Here is a 19,182-nt window from a genome sequence, read left to right on the forward strand (position 1 = left end):
TAGCGAGCCTGACCAACCGATCCCGTTAGTCGCCTTTTACGGCAAGCATCTTCACAGGGCGTATTACCTTTGTTGATCTTCCAAGTACATATATATGTTCTCTGCTTCATAACATTTATTCACCTGATGAAGGAGTAAGTATATACCCATATATATGCCATAAGAACTGAGAGCATCGGTAGAGAGAGCAAGTTTATTTATGCTTGCCCGCGTCTGTTTGATAGCAGATAAACGTAAATAACCTCACATATCCTAATTTTCAGGTGTTTGGATTGTCGTTTTGAGTAGAGCTCGTTTCACGATGCCGGAGACTGCAGGGTTATCCGTGGAGGACAATTTGAAAGAGGAGGGGGAAGATAGGTCGAAGAGGGAAACTTGGGCTGAGAAGAGAGAGTATATTTTGTCCATGCTTGGCTACAGTGTTGGATTTGGTTCGCTCTGGAGATTCCCGTATCTTTGCAACAGAAACGGTGGTGGTAAGTACAATAACAATAATGTAAAAATGATCTTGAACTATTATCTTCACAGACAAATTATGCCAAGTCAAACCCAACCAGAACTTTTAGGAGAATGTGAAGACTCTACAACACTGCAGCCTTCTGCATTACCCAGATAAACTCGATAGAGGGTTCGTTCAGATAGCCTCTCCTTGAAAACCTGAAATAGTAATATTACTCTTATTATTATCATTTAAAAAAAAAATTGATACTAAAACTGTTAGTATGTTACCATGGTCGAGGTGTATTTGTTTCACATGGTATAATAATATTTAATGCATTGACCAGGTGCCTTCCTCATCCCATATTTCACTGCAATCATCGCATGCGGTGTTCCGTTGTTCTTCCTGGAGGTGTCCATCAGCCAGTTCTCCAGCAGGAGTGCTACTCATGTTTGGGTTCTATGTCCTTTACTTAAAGGTAACCCTGTTCTTCTTGATATTGGTTTACAATGACCCTGTTTGACATTTTACGTTCTTACCAACTGTACACGACGATGGCATTGCTCATACAACCCTAGTCAAGCCTTTACCTCTGAGTGAATGTTGTCAGAACATCTACACCCGAGGTGGTGTCATCAACAGCAACCTTTGCGCTATTAGCCACACAAGGCGACTTAATGAATCAGGTCCAGACTCGGTGACTTTGTATATTGCATGTCATTGTTCTCCAACGGCGTGTGATGCTGCTCATATCAACCACTGTTTTTTCCAGATTTTGTCCAGAATCAATTATTTACAGGCCGTCAGCTCATAGCTGAAATATTGTGGCGTTAAAAAACAAACGAACAAAGCTCGAGGCATGGGATTTTGGATGTATTTGTCCAAACCTGAATTGATGTTATTGAACTGTAAGAGCATTATTGTAAAACTTTAAAACCTCATTAAGGAATATGGAGATTTCTGATACACACAGAAGAAAAACTGAAAGTCAAATGAATAAGTTGCACAGTTCAGTTTTTTGCAGGGATTATGGACGTGCCGTGCCACAAGAGTGTAGGTATTGCTTGGCGGAGTTGTATGTGCTGAATAGATATGAATATGTAAGAAGTGACAGTAACTTGACACAAAGTACACAGTGGGAGTCCTCAAGTGTTAAGTCCCACATATTCGTGATACAAGCATCTTGAAAATATAACGTCAACGACAGAAAATAATCTCGAGTCTCGATTATATGCCGAAACAGATACTATTGGGCCTATAAGGCAGAATAGTAATGGCAACTTTATGAATGGATCACTGAAAACCAGTGGTCACACCATGTGTTCCTGTTGTCCTTCTATATTGTTTGCAACGACGTTTCACGGCTACATTCTCGACCCTTCATTTGGTTACTACTGAGTAAGCATATCGAGTTAACATACGTAAATTATGATATGTTTATCCAAGATAGGATTAATGTACAAAGATGACAATATAACGAGGAAGCCAGTAGCGATTATGGAGAATTTTGCTTCGTTGTCAGCCAGTATCGTGGTCATCATTTTTGATGAGGTGTTCCATGTCATATTTGGCAACAGAGATCCTGTGTTCTAATCTGGTGGCTACAGGGCATGAAGTCACTCAAATGTATGTCTCCACAGTTACACACACACACACACACACACACACGCATTTCCTGAATGCACCAAAACCTTCCACCCAAAGGCATTATTGAACCAAATGACATCTGACCGTACCAATGTATCTATATTCATATCAGATCCCTCTAGCATCCTCAATAACAGGACTCCATGTCATACGACTTCCGGTGTGGGAAAAGATATATCTAACATGTCTGATGCAGTACGACAGAGGGTGCACAGTTTCAGTTCGAGCTACTTTAAGAACACTTTTATATGCACTTCCCCTTGAAAACAACTTAAAACAGAAACTCACATATCTAACAAATTTATATGCAGTTTCATTTTAATGGCATCACTTCTGATTGCAAAGTTAATCACATCGAACAGCAGACATTCCGGGGATAACGTTATACATATAGTATATAGTATACCCAAGACACGAAATTTAATATTTTCAGCTATGCCTTTTCTTACTTACTTTTGTTGTTTCAGGAATTGGCATCTCCCAATTGCTAACAAGCATAATTGGAATTATGCCGTACGCTCTCATAACGGCTTGGGCAATATACTATCTGGGTCAATCCTTCAGGTCTTTATTGCCCTGGACAACGTGTGACAACTGGTGGAATACCCCAGTGTGTATCAATAAGGTAACCAATGGCTCATCTGCCGTCTACTTCAACAGCACTGTGGAACAACAACTTCTGCACAACGCCGTATGGAGAAAGCCTAACACGACATTGACGGCGTCGGAGGAGTTTTGGCAGTAGGTTTTCTAATATATACTAACGACAAAACGTAACTGTGCTTCATATACAGTTCAATAAAAATATATCTATTCAGAAATTAAAAAAATGCATCTTTAACATATTCCTGAAGACATCTCCTCGACTTTAAGGTCGTGAGTCACAGTTTACATGTGCATGTTGATGCATGGCTCACAATTTGGATGTTTGCGTGTTTGTTGGGAGCATGATACTCGCACACGTGGCATCTTTAATGTGAACAGCACATAATGTTTGTTTATCTATCAGAGGCTCATAAAACACTTAACCATAAATAACGCTTACGCAATGCCACAGCTTGCTGAAAAACAAAGCAGGGCAACACCCATGACTTTCCACGGACATGCCGTCCAAGACAACCATATTCGGTAGGTGCATCTACGGAATCGATACCAAACAGCCACTTAAACAGCTCGGACCAATCAGGGTTGAGACCTATTAGTGGCAGAACCGTATGAATCCGAACATCCGGCCCCAATGTTCAGCGATATGCCAAATTTTGCTTCCAATTTGCATGGTGTACACAGCACCTGAAGTTCAGAAAAGCAAAACTGAGACACTATACTGTTCACAGGTGAGTCTAGGTTTCATCCGGACAGCTCTGACGATCGTACAAAGCTGCACAGGCTTTCGTGCACTTTCGTCAATACATTTGTTATGATAACACATTGTTAAGAGGAATGACAGAATATGATGTTATTTTCAATAGCATACATTTTCTCCTCTTTATAAGAAGCACAGTTACTATTTTCCGTTAGTATACATACTAAATCTACTATTGTAAACCATTGACCAAGCTACAGCTACGTGTAAACCTGATTACTACAGGGCTAAACATTGTTCGAAATATACTTATACTCCTGTGAGCCTCAAGTTTATTTAATGAGTTCATGATAAATTCAGTATTCTTATCAGATCTTTGTGTGTTATAGAATGCTTCCAATGTACTGACATGTATACTCTCTGCCTGTCTTGCAAGGTTCAACGCCCTTCGAGTGTCAACTGGGATCAACGATTTTGGGTCGGTGCAGCCACACATGCTTCTTAGTCTCCTGTGTTCATGGACTTTAGTGTTTCTGTGCTTGATGAAAGGTGTGCGGTCTGTAGGGAAGGTGGGTAACGAGACCACTTAAAGGCTGATTGTCTGGTACCGAACAAATGTCAACGTGTGACTGATTTAGGTTTGGCTGATTGTTGGAACATCGAAGACATTATCATTCCTGCAACACGGCAACATAATCGTTTTCTTCCTTTCGTGAAATACTAGCAATTCTGTGGAAAGGAATTGGGGGTAATCTTAGTAATTCAAGTATGATTTGGAGGTTATATTGCATTTTGATACATGCAGGTGAAGATCGGGTGGCAAGCATACTATCAGTGTACATGTTCTGATCGAAATTCCTTGCAGGATGGCAAGCAAATCGAGAGGTGTACGTGTTTTGCATCATGTGCCATAAGATTCTGGCTGTTTACGTCGTTTGCATCAGGTGCCTTAAAGGATGACAAGCATATGGACAAATATATGTGTTTTGCATCAGGTGCATGTGGAATGGCAAGCTTAAGGTTTTAGAGGTCTCTTGCATATGGAGAGGTGAACATCTTCTATATCACTGGCGGCTTGTTGGATGGCTAATATAATGTTTCTGCATCAGTTGCCTCGTAGAGTGGTGGATAATACAGTTCTGGAGCATATATATCCTCCCCCAAGAGACTCTTAGGATGACGGGAATATATCACGAAGGGTGTCTGTGTGTGTATTCTGCCCCTTGTAACGTCTGTTTGTTAGTACTGTTTTGCACAAGGTATTATTTTGTGAATAAACATTGGTACAGGTATAATTTGCCCGTAAAATCCCAATAACGGATTTTGTGTAGAAAAAAGGATAGTTGGTATGTGAATTTCACGTGGGCGCTATAAATATCTTTCATAGGTTGTGTACGTGACCGCTGTGATGCCGTACATTCTCCTGACGGTGTTACTGGTAAGGTCGTGCATGATGCCGGGATCTGGCGATGGACTTCTTTATTTCCTTCGTCCCGATTTCTCACGACTTGGATCAGTTCAGGTAAGATATTGTTGGAGGACATTGAACATGATATTTATTACCAACTGCGCTCTTTCCGTTTACTGTTGTTCTTCAATTAACATGGTATCACACATAAATCTTTGTGTCGTTATGAGAGCATGTGAGGCATGTGGAATCCTGTCAACTACAATGTATTTTGTTAACTACAAGTCATTACATCGTGCTTTCAACGGTTACTATAGGACCTCATTATATTTACTACGCGTGGAAATATATAAATGAACGCGAGAAATTCGAACCATAATCATACGAATTCTCTGCTCAAAGCAGAGGATTTGTGGAGGAAACGAAAAGAGGAAACCTCATTATTGCGAAATATTGCTACGATTACATTTCATAAGCGGTATACATTTTGAAATCGAATTAGTACAGGTAAAATGTTCACAAAACATGAAACCAAATATCAGAATAACCTATTTTAAACCCTTATTGGAAATCTGATTTGAGACACATGCCAATATTAAGCACTGTCTATCATACACGTCCATCCTCTTAAAGTACAAGTTTGGACCAAGAACTGAAAGAATTAGCACCCTTTGCCATAGCAGCAGACCATCAATACTTCCCTGTATGTTTTCATGGCAGGTATGGCTTGAAGCTCTCCTACAAGCCTTTTATTCCATGGGCCCAACGTTCGGCACACTCATCACTATCAGCAGCTACAACAAATTCCATAACAACTGTCTCAGGTGATATTCGAAAAAATGGAAATATTTTTCTTAAGTCACCACAATGTGCATCTGTTTATATGTTATGTGTCGATATGTACTAAATATACGCCATCCTTCTTATCGTATGATATAACGCATATTAATATATTTTAGAGACGTGGCACTGTTGACCATCCTTGGAGAAGCCAGCAGTATATTTTGCGGATTGGTAGTCTTCTCTACCATAGGATTCATGGCTCACGAGGCTCAAATACCTATATCGGAGGTAGTATCGTCAGGTCAGTGGATTATGTATAGCGATACAGTGTACACTTTATTTTACAATTTGCTGTAGTGGATAGTGCAATGGTGACTGCGAAGTAATTTGTAAAAATAAGGGATGTTAACATGGATTTGAACATAACACAGGGCAGGATTTCGAGTCTTTATGTCATATAATAGGCAAACCCCAAATACATCCCCATTATAACATACCTATGTGAGTGAAGCATATTCTAAATAAATATTGTGGTGTAGTTATTTTAGACAATAATAATCTCAAACTTTGGACGTGGATACGTAGATATTTATAGTATTGTATTATTTTTTATGTTTATAATTTAGACTTACCTAAAACTATTTTCCTATAAAAGTTACTAAATGTAAAGGTCTTATTTCCCTACTGACAGGAGCAGGACTTGGTTTTATCATCTACCCTGAAGCTATAGCCCAGCTACCCTTGCCTCAACTGTGGTCAGTGCTATTTTTCCTCACACTGCTGTCTTTGGGGATAGACACACTGGTGAATAAAGGTTCCCTCAACATTATTCATATTTCTTCATTTTGTAATTTCTTGCATATGTTGAGGGTAAATGTTCTACTTGTCACAACACTATCATTCAAATTCACTAACGTTAATTCACTTATGTTTGTGTGTGTTTGCTTCAGGGTGAACTTCACAGTATGTTCTTAATTGACTGTTACCCATCCGCAAATATTGCTTGTTTAATACTTGTTTAACTCAGCAATTAGCAATATACCAGCCATTTGACGTCGATCTGTAAAATAATCGAGTCTGGACCAAACAAACGAGAGAATGGCATTGTAAGCAAAGGTAAACGCCGTCTGAGTACGATGACACGTCTTAAACCAAACCACCGAGCCTGATTAACCTGTTCATTAAGTTGTCTCTTACGACCAGAGACCTATTATGAGCCGGAATTTCCACAGGTCCTCAATTGCGTTGCCTTTGATGACTAGCAGTGGAGTGCTGGGGACACATTCAACCCCGGATCTATACGGGGCAATCACATGGACTCAAAATGAATATCATTATCTATACCGTTTCACCCTTTCGCACTTCTGGGAAGCCTAAATGTTACATGATGTTACAGGCGCCACACTTTTGTCCACTTGGTACCTTGTCAACGCTAATGTACGGAAGTGTATGTGTCCACACTGTCACTTAATCATAATCATTTATCAGGAAATAAAAGCCATGGAATGCATGCTCATTCAAACGTTTTGAGTGGCTGCTAATTTCGAAACTTTCATCCTTTGAATATAGACCTCTATTAATATTTATTCATGAATGTTAATGAGCATTCCCAAACGAGGCTTATCCCACATTCAACAACTATGGCGGCAAAACAAATTCCCGGAAGCGACGTCAATCGCGTACCGCACACCACCTTTGCATAGATGGAGAACTTTGTCCACGATAACGCCAGGAGTTCGGGAACTTCTCAACTGAACAATGGATCAAATACTACAGCGAGGGTTTCATATCCAGTCTGAAGGGTAAGTTTTCCATTCATGTCTACCAATTTGACGATCACTTTACTTTGACTGGTCACAATGACCACGTTAGATTCATATGCTTGCAAGTGCTGATACTTACATGAACTCAAAGACGTATATTAAATATTATTATGGTCAATTGTAAGTTGTAACATATTCAAAAATTCAAAGTCCTATACATATCACGAGTACCGGCTTCCCTGCATGTTGAAGGTCACACAGCGCACAGTTACCCTTGCATGCATGACGAAGTATACTGAGTTGATGATTAAAACAAAATTATGTCAACTGTACCCTTAAATTAAAGGTATCACAAGAATATACTTCTGCGCAAAATATATCGATATCATCAAAATCAGGTAATATGATACCTCCTGCAATATCACCCACACGGCATAGCTGGACCATGTAGAGCACCAGTGCCTGTCAGCCTCCATTAGACCACATGGTTTAAATTAAAGCTGATGGTCAGCACAGAGTAAGAGTGAGTGAGTGAGTGAGTGGGTGAGTGAGTGAGTGAGTGAGTGAGTGAGTGAGTGAGTGAGTGAGTTGGGTTTAACGCTTTTAACATTATTCCACTTATATCACGGCGTGCCAGCTTAATGTGGGATGAAGGCCCGAAGTGATGCAGGTCTTAGACGTTTACCACTTCGGTGAAACCCACGACCATGGGTATGGTGCTGACAAACCTAGAAACATAATCGGGGTGAACCGGGATTCGAACCCACAACCATAGGTTTCTGGCGTGTCACAGCGAATCGCGGTGCCTTAGACGACTGGGCCACCAGTGCCCCCTTCACAGAGGGCAATAATAGGGGTCTAATTTGGCAATGGAAAAATAGAAAAGTTCCTGAGAAAACAACGTGTATATAAACAAACACAGCTGGAACAAATGGGAACCTCATCAAAACAGGAACCAATCCTGGAAACTATTAACTAATATTAGAATTGATGTATCTTGATCCTGAGAAGCTAACTAACCACTTCAGGAATATTTACAAAACTAAAACAAAGAGATAAGCATATGTGACAGTCTTAAAAAACAAATAACATCTCATGGAATTCTCACTTTAATAAAACAATTCAAAGTCCAGGCGAAGAGGAATTAAGGAATTAACTTATCAAATCAATAAATTGTACATTGATAGACCAGTTGGTTAATGTCGAAATAGTAGTTACTTCCCATAGAGCTTAGTCATGAGCCATGACTGTGGAACATATATATTTTATGAAAAAAAGAAAAAATCTAGATATGTATACAAAAGCAATTCTAGCCAGCTCCTGTATCACAAGATCAATGTCAGTCTGGATTTAGAAGGGGATACCGAACATCAGATAATATGTTTGTTCTTGGAACATTTATATATTCTACAAAAAGTAAACAGAAAAGAATATACAGTTGATTCAGTTGACAGATCACTACTCCTAACAAAGATATTATCAAATAAAATCTGAGAAATGTACTAAACATAATATTATCACTATATAATGATAATGATATCTCTGATGAAGTGAAAACCGACAAGGGCATTTCACAATCCTTTAACTCCAACATCAAGATAAGACAAGGATGCATTTTGTCTCCCACATTATTTAATATATTGAAAGTTATAGTATAACACTGTTGTTTGTCAATGAATAAGTACTATTTACCGATTCAAAAAAAAACCACCACAAGTTGAATGGTCAGTATATTTTGAGCAACAAATTAACTAAAGATAAATGGTAACAAAATAAATTTTGGTGATACAAAAAAACTAGTTACGGATAGATATAATTACTTAGGAATTGCATTTGAAGCTAGTGGCAAATTTAAAAATAGTGCTAAACCTCTCCTGAAAAAGGCCCTAAAGGACTACCACAATCTTCAGTCTCCATTCTTAACTAAAATATACCCATGTTTACCGCCAACTGGGCGTCGACAGATATTTTCCAAATCTTTTTCATGTTCTTAATTAAAGTGCTCGGGCGATTTGATATCTTCGCGAGGTAAGGCCCGTACAACCTTACACGTAAAATAACACTAGTCGTGGTGAATAGGTAACTGACGTGCATGGCTTGCTCCCTGTTGCGTCGGAATGTCGCTGACAGTTCTCAAGGTTCCTTTTCAATGTTTCGTTGTGGATCCCGCATCTCCAATACAATAAACCTTTCTTGACCTTAGATTGCTGATTGTATACATGAGACCACCATCGGGGCGTGGGAAGAAATCTGGAATGTGATGCACATAACTTCAGCAAATTATATATCTAAATTAAAATATAGATAAAGCAGCAATCGCAGGTTCCAAGTGTCGCGCGTACGAACGTACGAAAACATATTCGGCCATATTCAAATCCCCAAGGGTTTGCTAGTACCAACGTCATCAATAGTATTGCACTGCTTGCAGTACATCGTCCCAGGGTGTTCTATATCCATGTTCGACCTCTTCCATAATCGAATTCTCAAATGGTTACCTCAAAACGCCATCAAAAGTTAGGAACCGCTTGCGCTTACATCGCCGCTACGAAATTGGCGTGTGCCAGAGCATCCTTGGGTCTTTTGAACCCATTTCAGACCTCGTCCATATTCACGAAACCCCAAAATTCACCGCGATTCGCCTTCATGCAAATACCTAAAATTTAAAAAAAGTCGCCTCCGTGCCACAAAACCAATACAACACGTGGCTGTCATGTAAAGACCTTGGATAACGTTAGTGCTTGGGGGACGAGGTGGCGCCCTATTGGTTAAATGGCTTCCGGTCGGATCTACGTATTATCGATCAGATCGTCTTGACTTGGCGTCGCCATTTTGTTTGAAACAATTGCAAGTGATATGAAAGGTGGAATCTGATCGGTCAATAAGAGGGAGATAGAAGGGGCATAATTCGTAAAAGCCATTGGTTGCGCTACTATCGAGTCTGGAAATTCAAGTCTACTTTGGTAAGGGTGGAAACTGGACTTTTATAGTCAGTTTTTGTCTCGGGAAAATGTAAAAAAACCGAATAGGATGGATATACCAACTCAATCTATTCTTAGAAAAACACACAATATTATAACTAATTCAGATTTAATATCACCAGCATTTAAAGAGACAAGAAAGTCTAAATTAGACTCTCTCTTCAAGGAATCCTCTTCAGATGTTTATGCAACCAAAGGCACAGGAAATAACCTAGGGGCATACAGGGCAGTTAAAAATAAAATACAATTAGAACCTTATCTCAGTCACTGTAAAATAAGGAAACATCGAAGGCATTTTTCTAAACTAAGATTAAGTAACCATCAATTAACTACAGAACTTGGGAGACATAAAAACACCAACCCCACTACAACAGAGACTGTGCTCTACATGTTCAACAAACGGGCTGTGTGGGTCAAGTAATGGGGAAAACCTTGGTTGTTTATTGTAGAAACCTGACACATTCTGTGGCTAGTTCCATACTGAGAGGGAGGGTGGGAGGTGTCATCCAAATTACTGGATAACACTTTTACTGCTTCTGTGGGATCCTAAAAGATAGGCCCTTTTCTTGCATTTGGCCTAGGACTAAATATTCTTCTTAATTAATTAAGCCCATAAACACTACATACCAATATGTAGATATAGAATGATGTATATAAATTTGTCCTTCTAATTTTCAGCTTCCTGTGATGACAATTGTTGCCGCTTGAAAGCAATCTTTGAACAGCGGGAAAAAACGAAAACATGATATTCAAGTACGAATGAATCTCAAAATTGCCTGAGTTTATCTCTGTTACCGTGTTGCCAAACGTTATTTGACATGAGTGCACGAAGATTGCACCTTGGTTGAAAATGTGAAAAGACTATTAATTATTAACATTATCACTATTTTGGAACCAGTTAGTCTGCTGGATTTGAATTTTCAGCGTTTGAGATGAATTACACGTATACAACATTGCTGTCAATGGAAATCACACCATAATAATACCATTACTACCATGGAATTGTATTAATTTCGGTATTGTGACCACATAATGCTATGTTGCAGACAAGTAATGCTTGGTATTAATTGATTTATTTCTGTATATATGCAGATTATTCTCCACTGTGAGCCAGTGAGTGTCAGTCCGCTTGCCGTGTACTTTTGGCTACTGTCAGTACCATGGACACGTTACTGTGACTTTGCTCATTGCAAGTAGATCGGAGTGAGGTCCATGCCTCAAGACGTTTCCAAGACATACATGCCACATGCATGCCAAATACAAGCCATATACCAAGGAAAGACAATACTCACGGAATGTCAGTTCAGGAGGTAGAGGTGGGAGGCTACCCTGCTTGACTCGCTCTCAGTCAGCAAGGAGGAGGCTGTGTAGATTAAGATAGCTTCCAGGCTGAAGGTTGCAGATAACAAGAGGAAGAGTTACTGCTTCCAAAGTTGGAGTAATATCGAAGCGAAAAAAAGTTAAACAATCAAAATTAACAATTATGTCCAGAATATGACAGAATTTGTAATTCAAAGACGTTTCTGGTATCATTCATATCAGGATTTACCTCAAAATTGAGTTTTCATGGATGTTTATTTAGTGTCCTCCAAACACTCATCTAGTTAGTCAGGGACTAAGGAACTTGATTCATCTACTCCAGGTGCATGTTGAAATGAAATTCTAGTGTTGCACCAGACAAAACCAGGTTGCACCCTGGTCCCATAAATTTATCAAAGTTGAAACGCAGATGTATAAACTAAGATGTCTAAATAAATAAAATCTCAGATCTCGTGACTGTGATGATTTTACAGAAATAAATCCTGTATTGCTGTAAAACATGTGTGCTCATTATCTTGGAAGTACCAACTGTTCGATGATATCGAACCCAAGAAAGCATGACAAATTACTTAATCATATGTATACTTACTCGTACATACCAAGGGATTAGTGATATAGTATGGTACATAAAGCTTGGAGGTATTAAGTGTCTTCAAAGATCGTTGTTGTGTGGAAAAGAAAGGGTTAGTCAGACATAAATCTGAATTTATGCTACATCCACTGAGTGCATGTGGACATAAATATTTGGTTACAGTTTTCTCTAAAATGTGGCGCTGGTGTATGTTTTATATAGTTAAATCGATAAACCTTGTTAGTAATAAAGAGCATTTTTATGACATATCAATTTGATACTTGTATTCAATACACACATTGTTCCCTTATTTCTTCCATCAGTATAAGTACATGCATGTACATTGTTTAATAAAATATTTGCAGTTTCAAACGACTTGATACTGTTATCTCTGAAATGCATTCTTTGACAAATCTACCTAACAGGAAATTTAGCACAATTCTTAATGAGTGGGGCTCGGAAACTAAATGCTACACAAGCACCCGTCCACGCCTGATTGATGGTGCCAAATTCTGCAATAGGTATTGGAGAGTCAACTACATGGATGCTACGGCTTGTGTTTCTCCTACTTCTTCAGTTGAAACTTGACCATAGTTAAATAAGAAAAGGGGGGTTATTGGGACCGCCAATATGGTTGAAATATCTAATGATATCAATATTTACTTATAATATCAAAATCATCTGGTAAAATTATAAAAAAGCATCACAGAAATCTTTTCAGGATCAATTGCATCAGTGCTGTATATAATTCAGCAAGTATGAAGCGCTCCTGGTTATGGCGACAATCCATGATGTCTTAATTTTCAGAAATTTTCAATTCCTCCAGCAGATTTAGATATTATTTGATATCTTTTGACTTAGGATAAGTTGATTAGATTTAATATGATGAACAAAACGCATCATTAGTGAGTGAGTGAGTATGGTTTTACGCCGCTTTTATCAATATTCCAGCAACACCACGAAATGGGCTTCACTCATTGTACCCATATCGGAAATCGAACCCGGGTCTTCGACGTGACGGGCGAACGCTTTAATCACTTGGCTACCCGACCGCCCCTGCATATTTAAATGACACTATAAATTGATATGTATTGTGTATGATCTATCAGTACTAAGGCAGATGGGATTTGAATTAGCATTTCATTGAAGTCCAGAATGACTCTTGTTGATGGATAGATTAGTCGGAACTCTGGAGGCATGTTGGTAATTGGCCTGATCTGGTGAATGTCATATGGGCTGAGATCCCAGCACTAGATAAAACAAATTGGCCCAAGTTGAAAGGTGACAATTAAATCTAAGACAAATGTTGTTGGGGGTACCAAGCTTTAGTCTTACAAAACACATGAACACTTCATCAATTAACGAAACAGTGTCAGAACAAACATGATACATGATACATGTACATGCTACACGTTTGGGGCACTGGGTCAACAAAATCTAAAAGTAACTTGAACTATCATAATCTGTAAATGACGTATAATATTACATTGAATATTACATCTCACTGATTTGAAATTGTTTCTCACTCCCCTTAGTCTCTATGGTATAATCATTCCCCTCAGCCTCACGCCCATCCCGTCCTGCTGGAAACAGGTTCTCCTCAATCTCCTCACACCTACAAACAACACATAACATGGAAGAAACGACACACGCCTTTAACAATTTTCTGATTCAATACAGATATTTTATTGTTAATATCAGAATAAAAACATGATTTATGATAAAACATTTGTTGATGATGGTGTATACATGTTATTATAGTTGTAAATAGTTGTAAATTCTTACACTATGTTCTGGCCTATAGGTGTGAGGGGGGCCTTCCTTGTTGTTGTGGCCACAGTCCATGCAAATATGGATGCAACTGTCCCTGGTTTCAGTGATTCTTCTCACAGAGTGTACTTGTAGCCTTCTTACTGATCTAAGAATGAGATACAAACCTTTATCAAAGTCCACAACATATATTTGAGAGTGTAAAGATGTAATAATACAATAGCATAAATTAATAAAAAGTATATATAGAGAGTTTTATAAATTATTTATTCATGTTTATAGATACGTTCATATAATAGTGATCTAGAAATTAGTAAATTCTGACCATAATTAATGTGATTGTTTGATTGGCATTTTCATAATTGAGATGTCATATTGTTTGGACGTTCCAGACGATTATTTTGAGTCAAATAATATATGATATATATATTATATGTTGTCTCTATGTGACAAGAAAAAAATCAATATTATTTAAAGAAGAATTTTGAGTATGTCATGTAATCTTTTATAAAATCAGTAGTTGGCAGGCAACAGTCGCTCATCACTTTTGCAAAATTTTAAGGAAAACCTGGGGTGAAAAACTTTCCTTCATCTCAAGGATGGTACTTTTGTTTGGCAAGATTGTTTTATCTCAACAATTTATCGTATCTCGCAAGGACACGCATTCGGGGACACGGCAATGGTCCGATGCCATTTTGAGAGTTTGTGGTCATAGCCTCGTTTTTCATTTTGACCTTAATAAATACAGAGACGACTATTGCCATAGAATGTTGCGATATATTCCTTTTTATCGTTTTGGCTACATAGCCAAGTTTTAAGACTGCATTTCTGTCCACTGCATGTACACAGTAGGTATTCGTTAAAAGAACCCACACGTCAATTCAAATGGATTTGTGAACTATAGCCAATCACTTACATGCTAAGTTGCCTTGAATGCATAACTTCTTTGTGATCCTTTGTTACAGTTTGGGTCAATCGAGACGATCATAGCTGGGATATCAGAAGCTTTCCCTCAGTATCTGAAGAAGAAAAGAGTTCATGTCACAGCTGGAGTTTGTCTTTGTATCTTCCTGCTTTCCATTTCGTACACGACAAGGGTAAAGTATTGATCACAGTGTGTGTTTACAAGCAGTTCATGCTACAATATCCTTATGATGCATACACACGTTTCACACAGTTACTAACATTTGTTATTTAGCATTTTTGCGGTGCAATGTCACATCAATCAAATTGTTTTTCCATATTAGTAAAAATATGTTATGGTATATTTGCTTTTGTTTAATGTGGTCATGCCCAAAGATGGACGGGTACATGCAATTCCATTGACATATTTGTATTGATTTCATTGGCAGTTGTGATTTCCCATTCCATTCTTCCCAGGGTGGAGTCTACCTCTTCCAACTTCTAGACTGGTATGCCTCCTCCTTTAGCGTCCTGCTCATTGGTTGCCTGGAGTGTGTGGCGATCTGCTGGATTTATGGTATGGATTAAGGGAGGAATTGGGTTGGGAATTTTTGCACGTGTTTCTTAACATCATACCAACCGAATGTTTACGACGAGATGAAAAAATATAAAGGCGAAAAATAATTAAAACCTGTCAAACTTAAAAACAAATTAAAGACTGTCAAACCTAAAAACAAACGAAATATGATCAGTTTGAATAAAGTTCCAAAGTGTCATCAAGTGTATGTTTTTCATTTCCCTGTGTTACAAAGGAGATTCTGTCATAAGCATCTGACAATTCCTCAACTAACCATGACAAAGGCTCATTTTTACACACGCACACGCACACGCACACGCACACGCACACGCATACACACCACGAATTGGGACCGGGGATATAGGAACGGATCCGTCTGTCCATCTTTCCGTCCGTCCACTTCTTAAAAAGGGAAACATGTTCTCAAAAAAATATTTAAGTCAGACAAATTAAATAAACACTCAAATTGGTCCCATCATTTATCATTTTAGAGAGTTATGTCACTTGCTCCATTCTTTACAACTTAGTGCATAATTTGTTAAAAGGGGAGAAGTTTTCTCTGAATGAATGTTTGCGTGCTTATCTAAGTGATACTTGGCAAGACTGAGTTCGAAAATTGGTCCCGTAAATTACATTTTTTACAGAATTACCACCCTTCTTCCTTGTTATTTTATTTATTGCATAGTGTCTGCAAGGGAAACAAGTTTTCTCAGATATAACTGAAGTTAGATTATCTAAGAGTTATTAGTTATTAGTTATTTTTCCAGAGAAGGGGCCCTTTGTGTATATTAATCTCACATTTATAGTGATCAAGTGCCAATCTCTTCTTGGAGGTTTATGGATCTATTTATATAGTTTATAATTACTTCTATATGAGCAAAGAAAAAATCGAATGTGCCCCATGGCGGGGGTTCGCGATGAAGATACTTTCTTGTTATTGCTAGTAGTACCAATTTGGTGTGGAAGGAAGAGCCTTGAAGACGACCCCTGTACTGAAAGGCCTGTTACGTCAGCAAGTCACACGAAATGATCCAGATAATCTATAGTATTGTAATGACGACCGGTAAATGATTGGGTGTCATTTTGCTAGTTCTGTAGGCATCTTCAAGAAGAGAGTACATTCCATTATCACAGAAATTTTGGCAATGAAGAACGTATCTGATCGTTGAGTTCCAAACATATGAACAAAAACGCACCAGGCACAACATGTATTGTGATGATATAGTTCAGGTTCTTGCAACGATTTGTAACTATGGTTTCATAGGTCCAAACAACAGTCGAAACAGTGGCTACAGTCGAAGAGTGTGGCTTTGAACTTCCACAGCACCCACTTCGTTCCCCTGATCGTGATCTTGCTCCGTTGAGTACTTTTTCCACTGCCAAGAGAAATACTTTTACGAAACTGGGATACAATCCCTCCAACATTGTCGGCAAAAGTATTCATGAGGACAGGGATTATTTTGAGATTATTATTAGATTATCCTTGTACTGAGGTCTGAACATTTCAATCACCCCTCGTTAAGTGACGCTCAGCGAATGTTTTCGGCTTAGACGACTGAGTTATACGGATGAGCATTAGTTTTCATATAGCATTGGATGTTTACTTCAGGTTCTAAGAGGTTCAATCGGGACGTGGAGATGATGCTTGGGCGACGAACCCCAGTAGTGCTGAGTATCATGTTATCCTACATCACTCCAGTTATTCTTTTTGTAAGTAACTCAAGTTGACAAAGGTTATCAAATCATTTATTAAAACACTGCTACTATCCCGCAGTATACTTTATTTTCTTCTAACATGTTCAACACAATGGCTGGGCTTACATATAGTATAAGGGAACATTAAATCTAACCTTTATTCACAAAGTAAATTACCTTTATTTGCAAAGTAAACATTGTCTGTATTTCAGTAATTTCATAATTTGATAATAGAAATCATTCCTGCCACACTCAAAATAACCGAGTGAACAACATCACCCGATCATATATAAATGGAATGAAATGGGTTTTCAAAATAACGATGGAAAAATGGTATGTTCGTTACATCATAAGTGACATGCATACCTTATTTTTCACAGGCGGCTCTGATCCTGTCTCTCTTCATGTACGACCCGCCCAGCTACGGGGCATACGTATATCCAGACTACGCAAAAGTAGTTGGAATCCTTATGGCTGTTCTCATGACTGCACCGATACTGGTCATGCTGATCTACCAGGTCGCCCAGAGGGATGGAACCATCATGGAGGTATGTTTACCTTGTTATGCAGTGTGCCATTGTTTTCCGATAAGACAGAGTATACGAGTTACTTGAATTCCCAATGTCAAAGTACTTTGTACTGGATCAACTTTCTATTTTTTTATCAAGACCTGCGAACATACATAAATGTTATTTTCTGTTATTCAGCGTATCAAAAGTGCAAGTCTACCGTCTCCTGAATGGGGCCCCGCCCGACCCGAACACAGGATAATCTTCCTTGAAAGAGAACATACACCACAAGAGATAATTATTGATCAATTGCCTAAAAAAGATCCCATGGATCCCTGAAGATCGTAGTAGATCCCATGGAGCGATGTAGATTATTCATTAGGTCTACATTATATATAGTTGGAATATCTCTAGCGTTGACGTTCTATATTTTACAAATAAGGAAGTACATATGAATTTTATACTCAGAATGGCTTGGTAACTGCACCTTCTGAATACCATAATCATCTTTTGTTTGGTTTATCAATAATGTTAGTTGTTGATATATTTTCTGCACGTTAGAATACCTCAAGTTAAATGAATATTAAAAATATTTCAAATCGTGGTATCATGCGTTCCTATTTAGTATTATAAGAAATACGTCACGGTGATTTCGTCGGGATTCTATTCAACGGGAAGACAAAAGAATTATTCGCAAAAGCTGAAAGTCTTAATTAGTCATATCAGTTCTTTATAAATTAAGAGAGTCGTGTATTATATAACGAACATAATACTAAATTCCTTTACAAAATATTGTCCTTTGTCTTTGTCTCTATCCAAAACAAGAACCGTTACTCTGCTGATGCAGGTATCTCAACTTAAAATACAAAGAGGTCATGTTACAATACACAACATCATATTTTATCTGAAGGCAATATATAGAATAAGACGACATAGAATGTTAATACAGGCATATAACACTTTCAAGGTAGATATCAACATGATCATGAGGTTGCAGATTTACCATCACATATTAATTGACTATAATACCTTGAGTAGAAAGTGTTTTATGGTTGGGTGACTGTCAACGTAGAAAGTGAACATTTTTTATAAAGCATCATGGAAGCTATCAAATATATGTCCTATTTAGCCTGATAATATAGCAGAATCTGTGGGGAGTCCGGGTTATAATTGGTCCCAAGCAACCTGTGCTGGACGTACGAAGCACTTTGACATGGTTGGTTGGCGTGTCAACGTAATCCGATGGCGTGGATCATTGTTCAAAATATCAATCACAACAAATACACATTTTCAACACATATTTTCGTCACGGCTACAGGGGAACTAAGCCAAACGAGTGATCGTGAATGAGCATATTGGACAGCCTAGATGATAACGACATCGTATTACCAGGCATAGGGTTCTAGTCACACAAATGGCGTAACTAGATCAGTTAGGATTTGGCCTCTTTACCATAGTAAACTTCAGCTATGCCATACCACATGTCACGTTTTATCATGAAAAGCGCGCGTAAACT

At 38.3% G+C, this 19,182-nt stretch overlaps 1 protein-coding gene and 1 pseudogene across 1 annotated transcript; both read left to right on the forward strand.

Moving 5' to 3' along the window:
* The first annotated feature begins 301 nt into the window (after positions 1-301).
* LOC139448987 (sodium- and chloride-dependent glycine transporter 2-like) lies at positions 302-18,005 on the forward strand. The gene is made up of 13 exons (XM_071230483.1): positions 302-476; positions 786-917; positions 2,554-2,827; positions 3,826-3,958; positions 4,777-4,911; positions 5,518-5,621; positions 5,757-5,881; positions 6,272-6,384; positions 14,948-15,079; positions 15,363-15,462; positions 17,072-17,172; positions 17,538-17,705; positions 17,865-18,005. The coding sequence occupies exons 1-13, from the start codon at positions 302-304 to the stop codon at positions 18,003-18,005; spliced, it is 1,833 nt and encodes a 610-aa protein (XP_071086584.1).
* On the forward strand, positions 7,170-11,658 carry LOC139444325 (uncharacterized; annotated as a pseudogene).
* Positions 18,006-19,182: the final 1,177 nt, after the last annotated feature.

This window comes from Haliotis cracherodii, unplaced genomic scaffold (assembly GCF_022045235.1).
Source record: "Haliotis cracherodii isolate W230 unplaced genomic scaffold, xgHalCrac1.p SCAF_10, whole genome shotgun sequence".
In the NCBI taxonomy this organism is placed as follows: Eukaryota; Metazoa; Mollusca; class Gastropoda; order Lepetellida; family Haliotidae; genus Haliotis; species Haliotis cracherodii.

Bases quoted from the DNA above. Each gene is read 5' to 3' on its own strand.
- LOC139448987 (XM_071230483.1), top strand. From the start codon at position 302: ATGCCGGAGACTGCAGGGTTATCCGTGGAGGACAATTTGAAAGAGGAG. The intron at 5,882-6,271 runs GTCAGTGGATTA...CCCTACTGACAG, and splicing joins ATCGGAGGTAGTATCGTCAG to GAGCAGGACTTGGTTTTATC. The intron at 15,080-15,362 runs GTAAAGTATTGA...CATTCTTCCCAG, and splicing joins CCATTTCGTACACGACAAGG to GGTGGAGTCTACCTCTTCCA.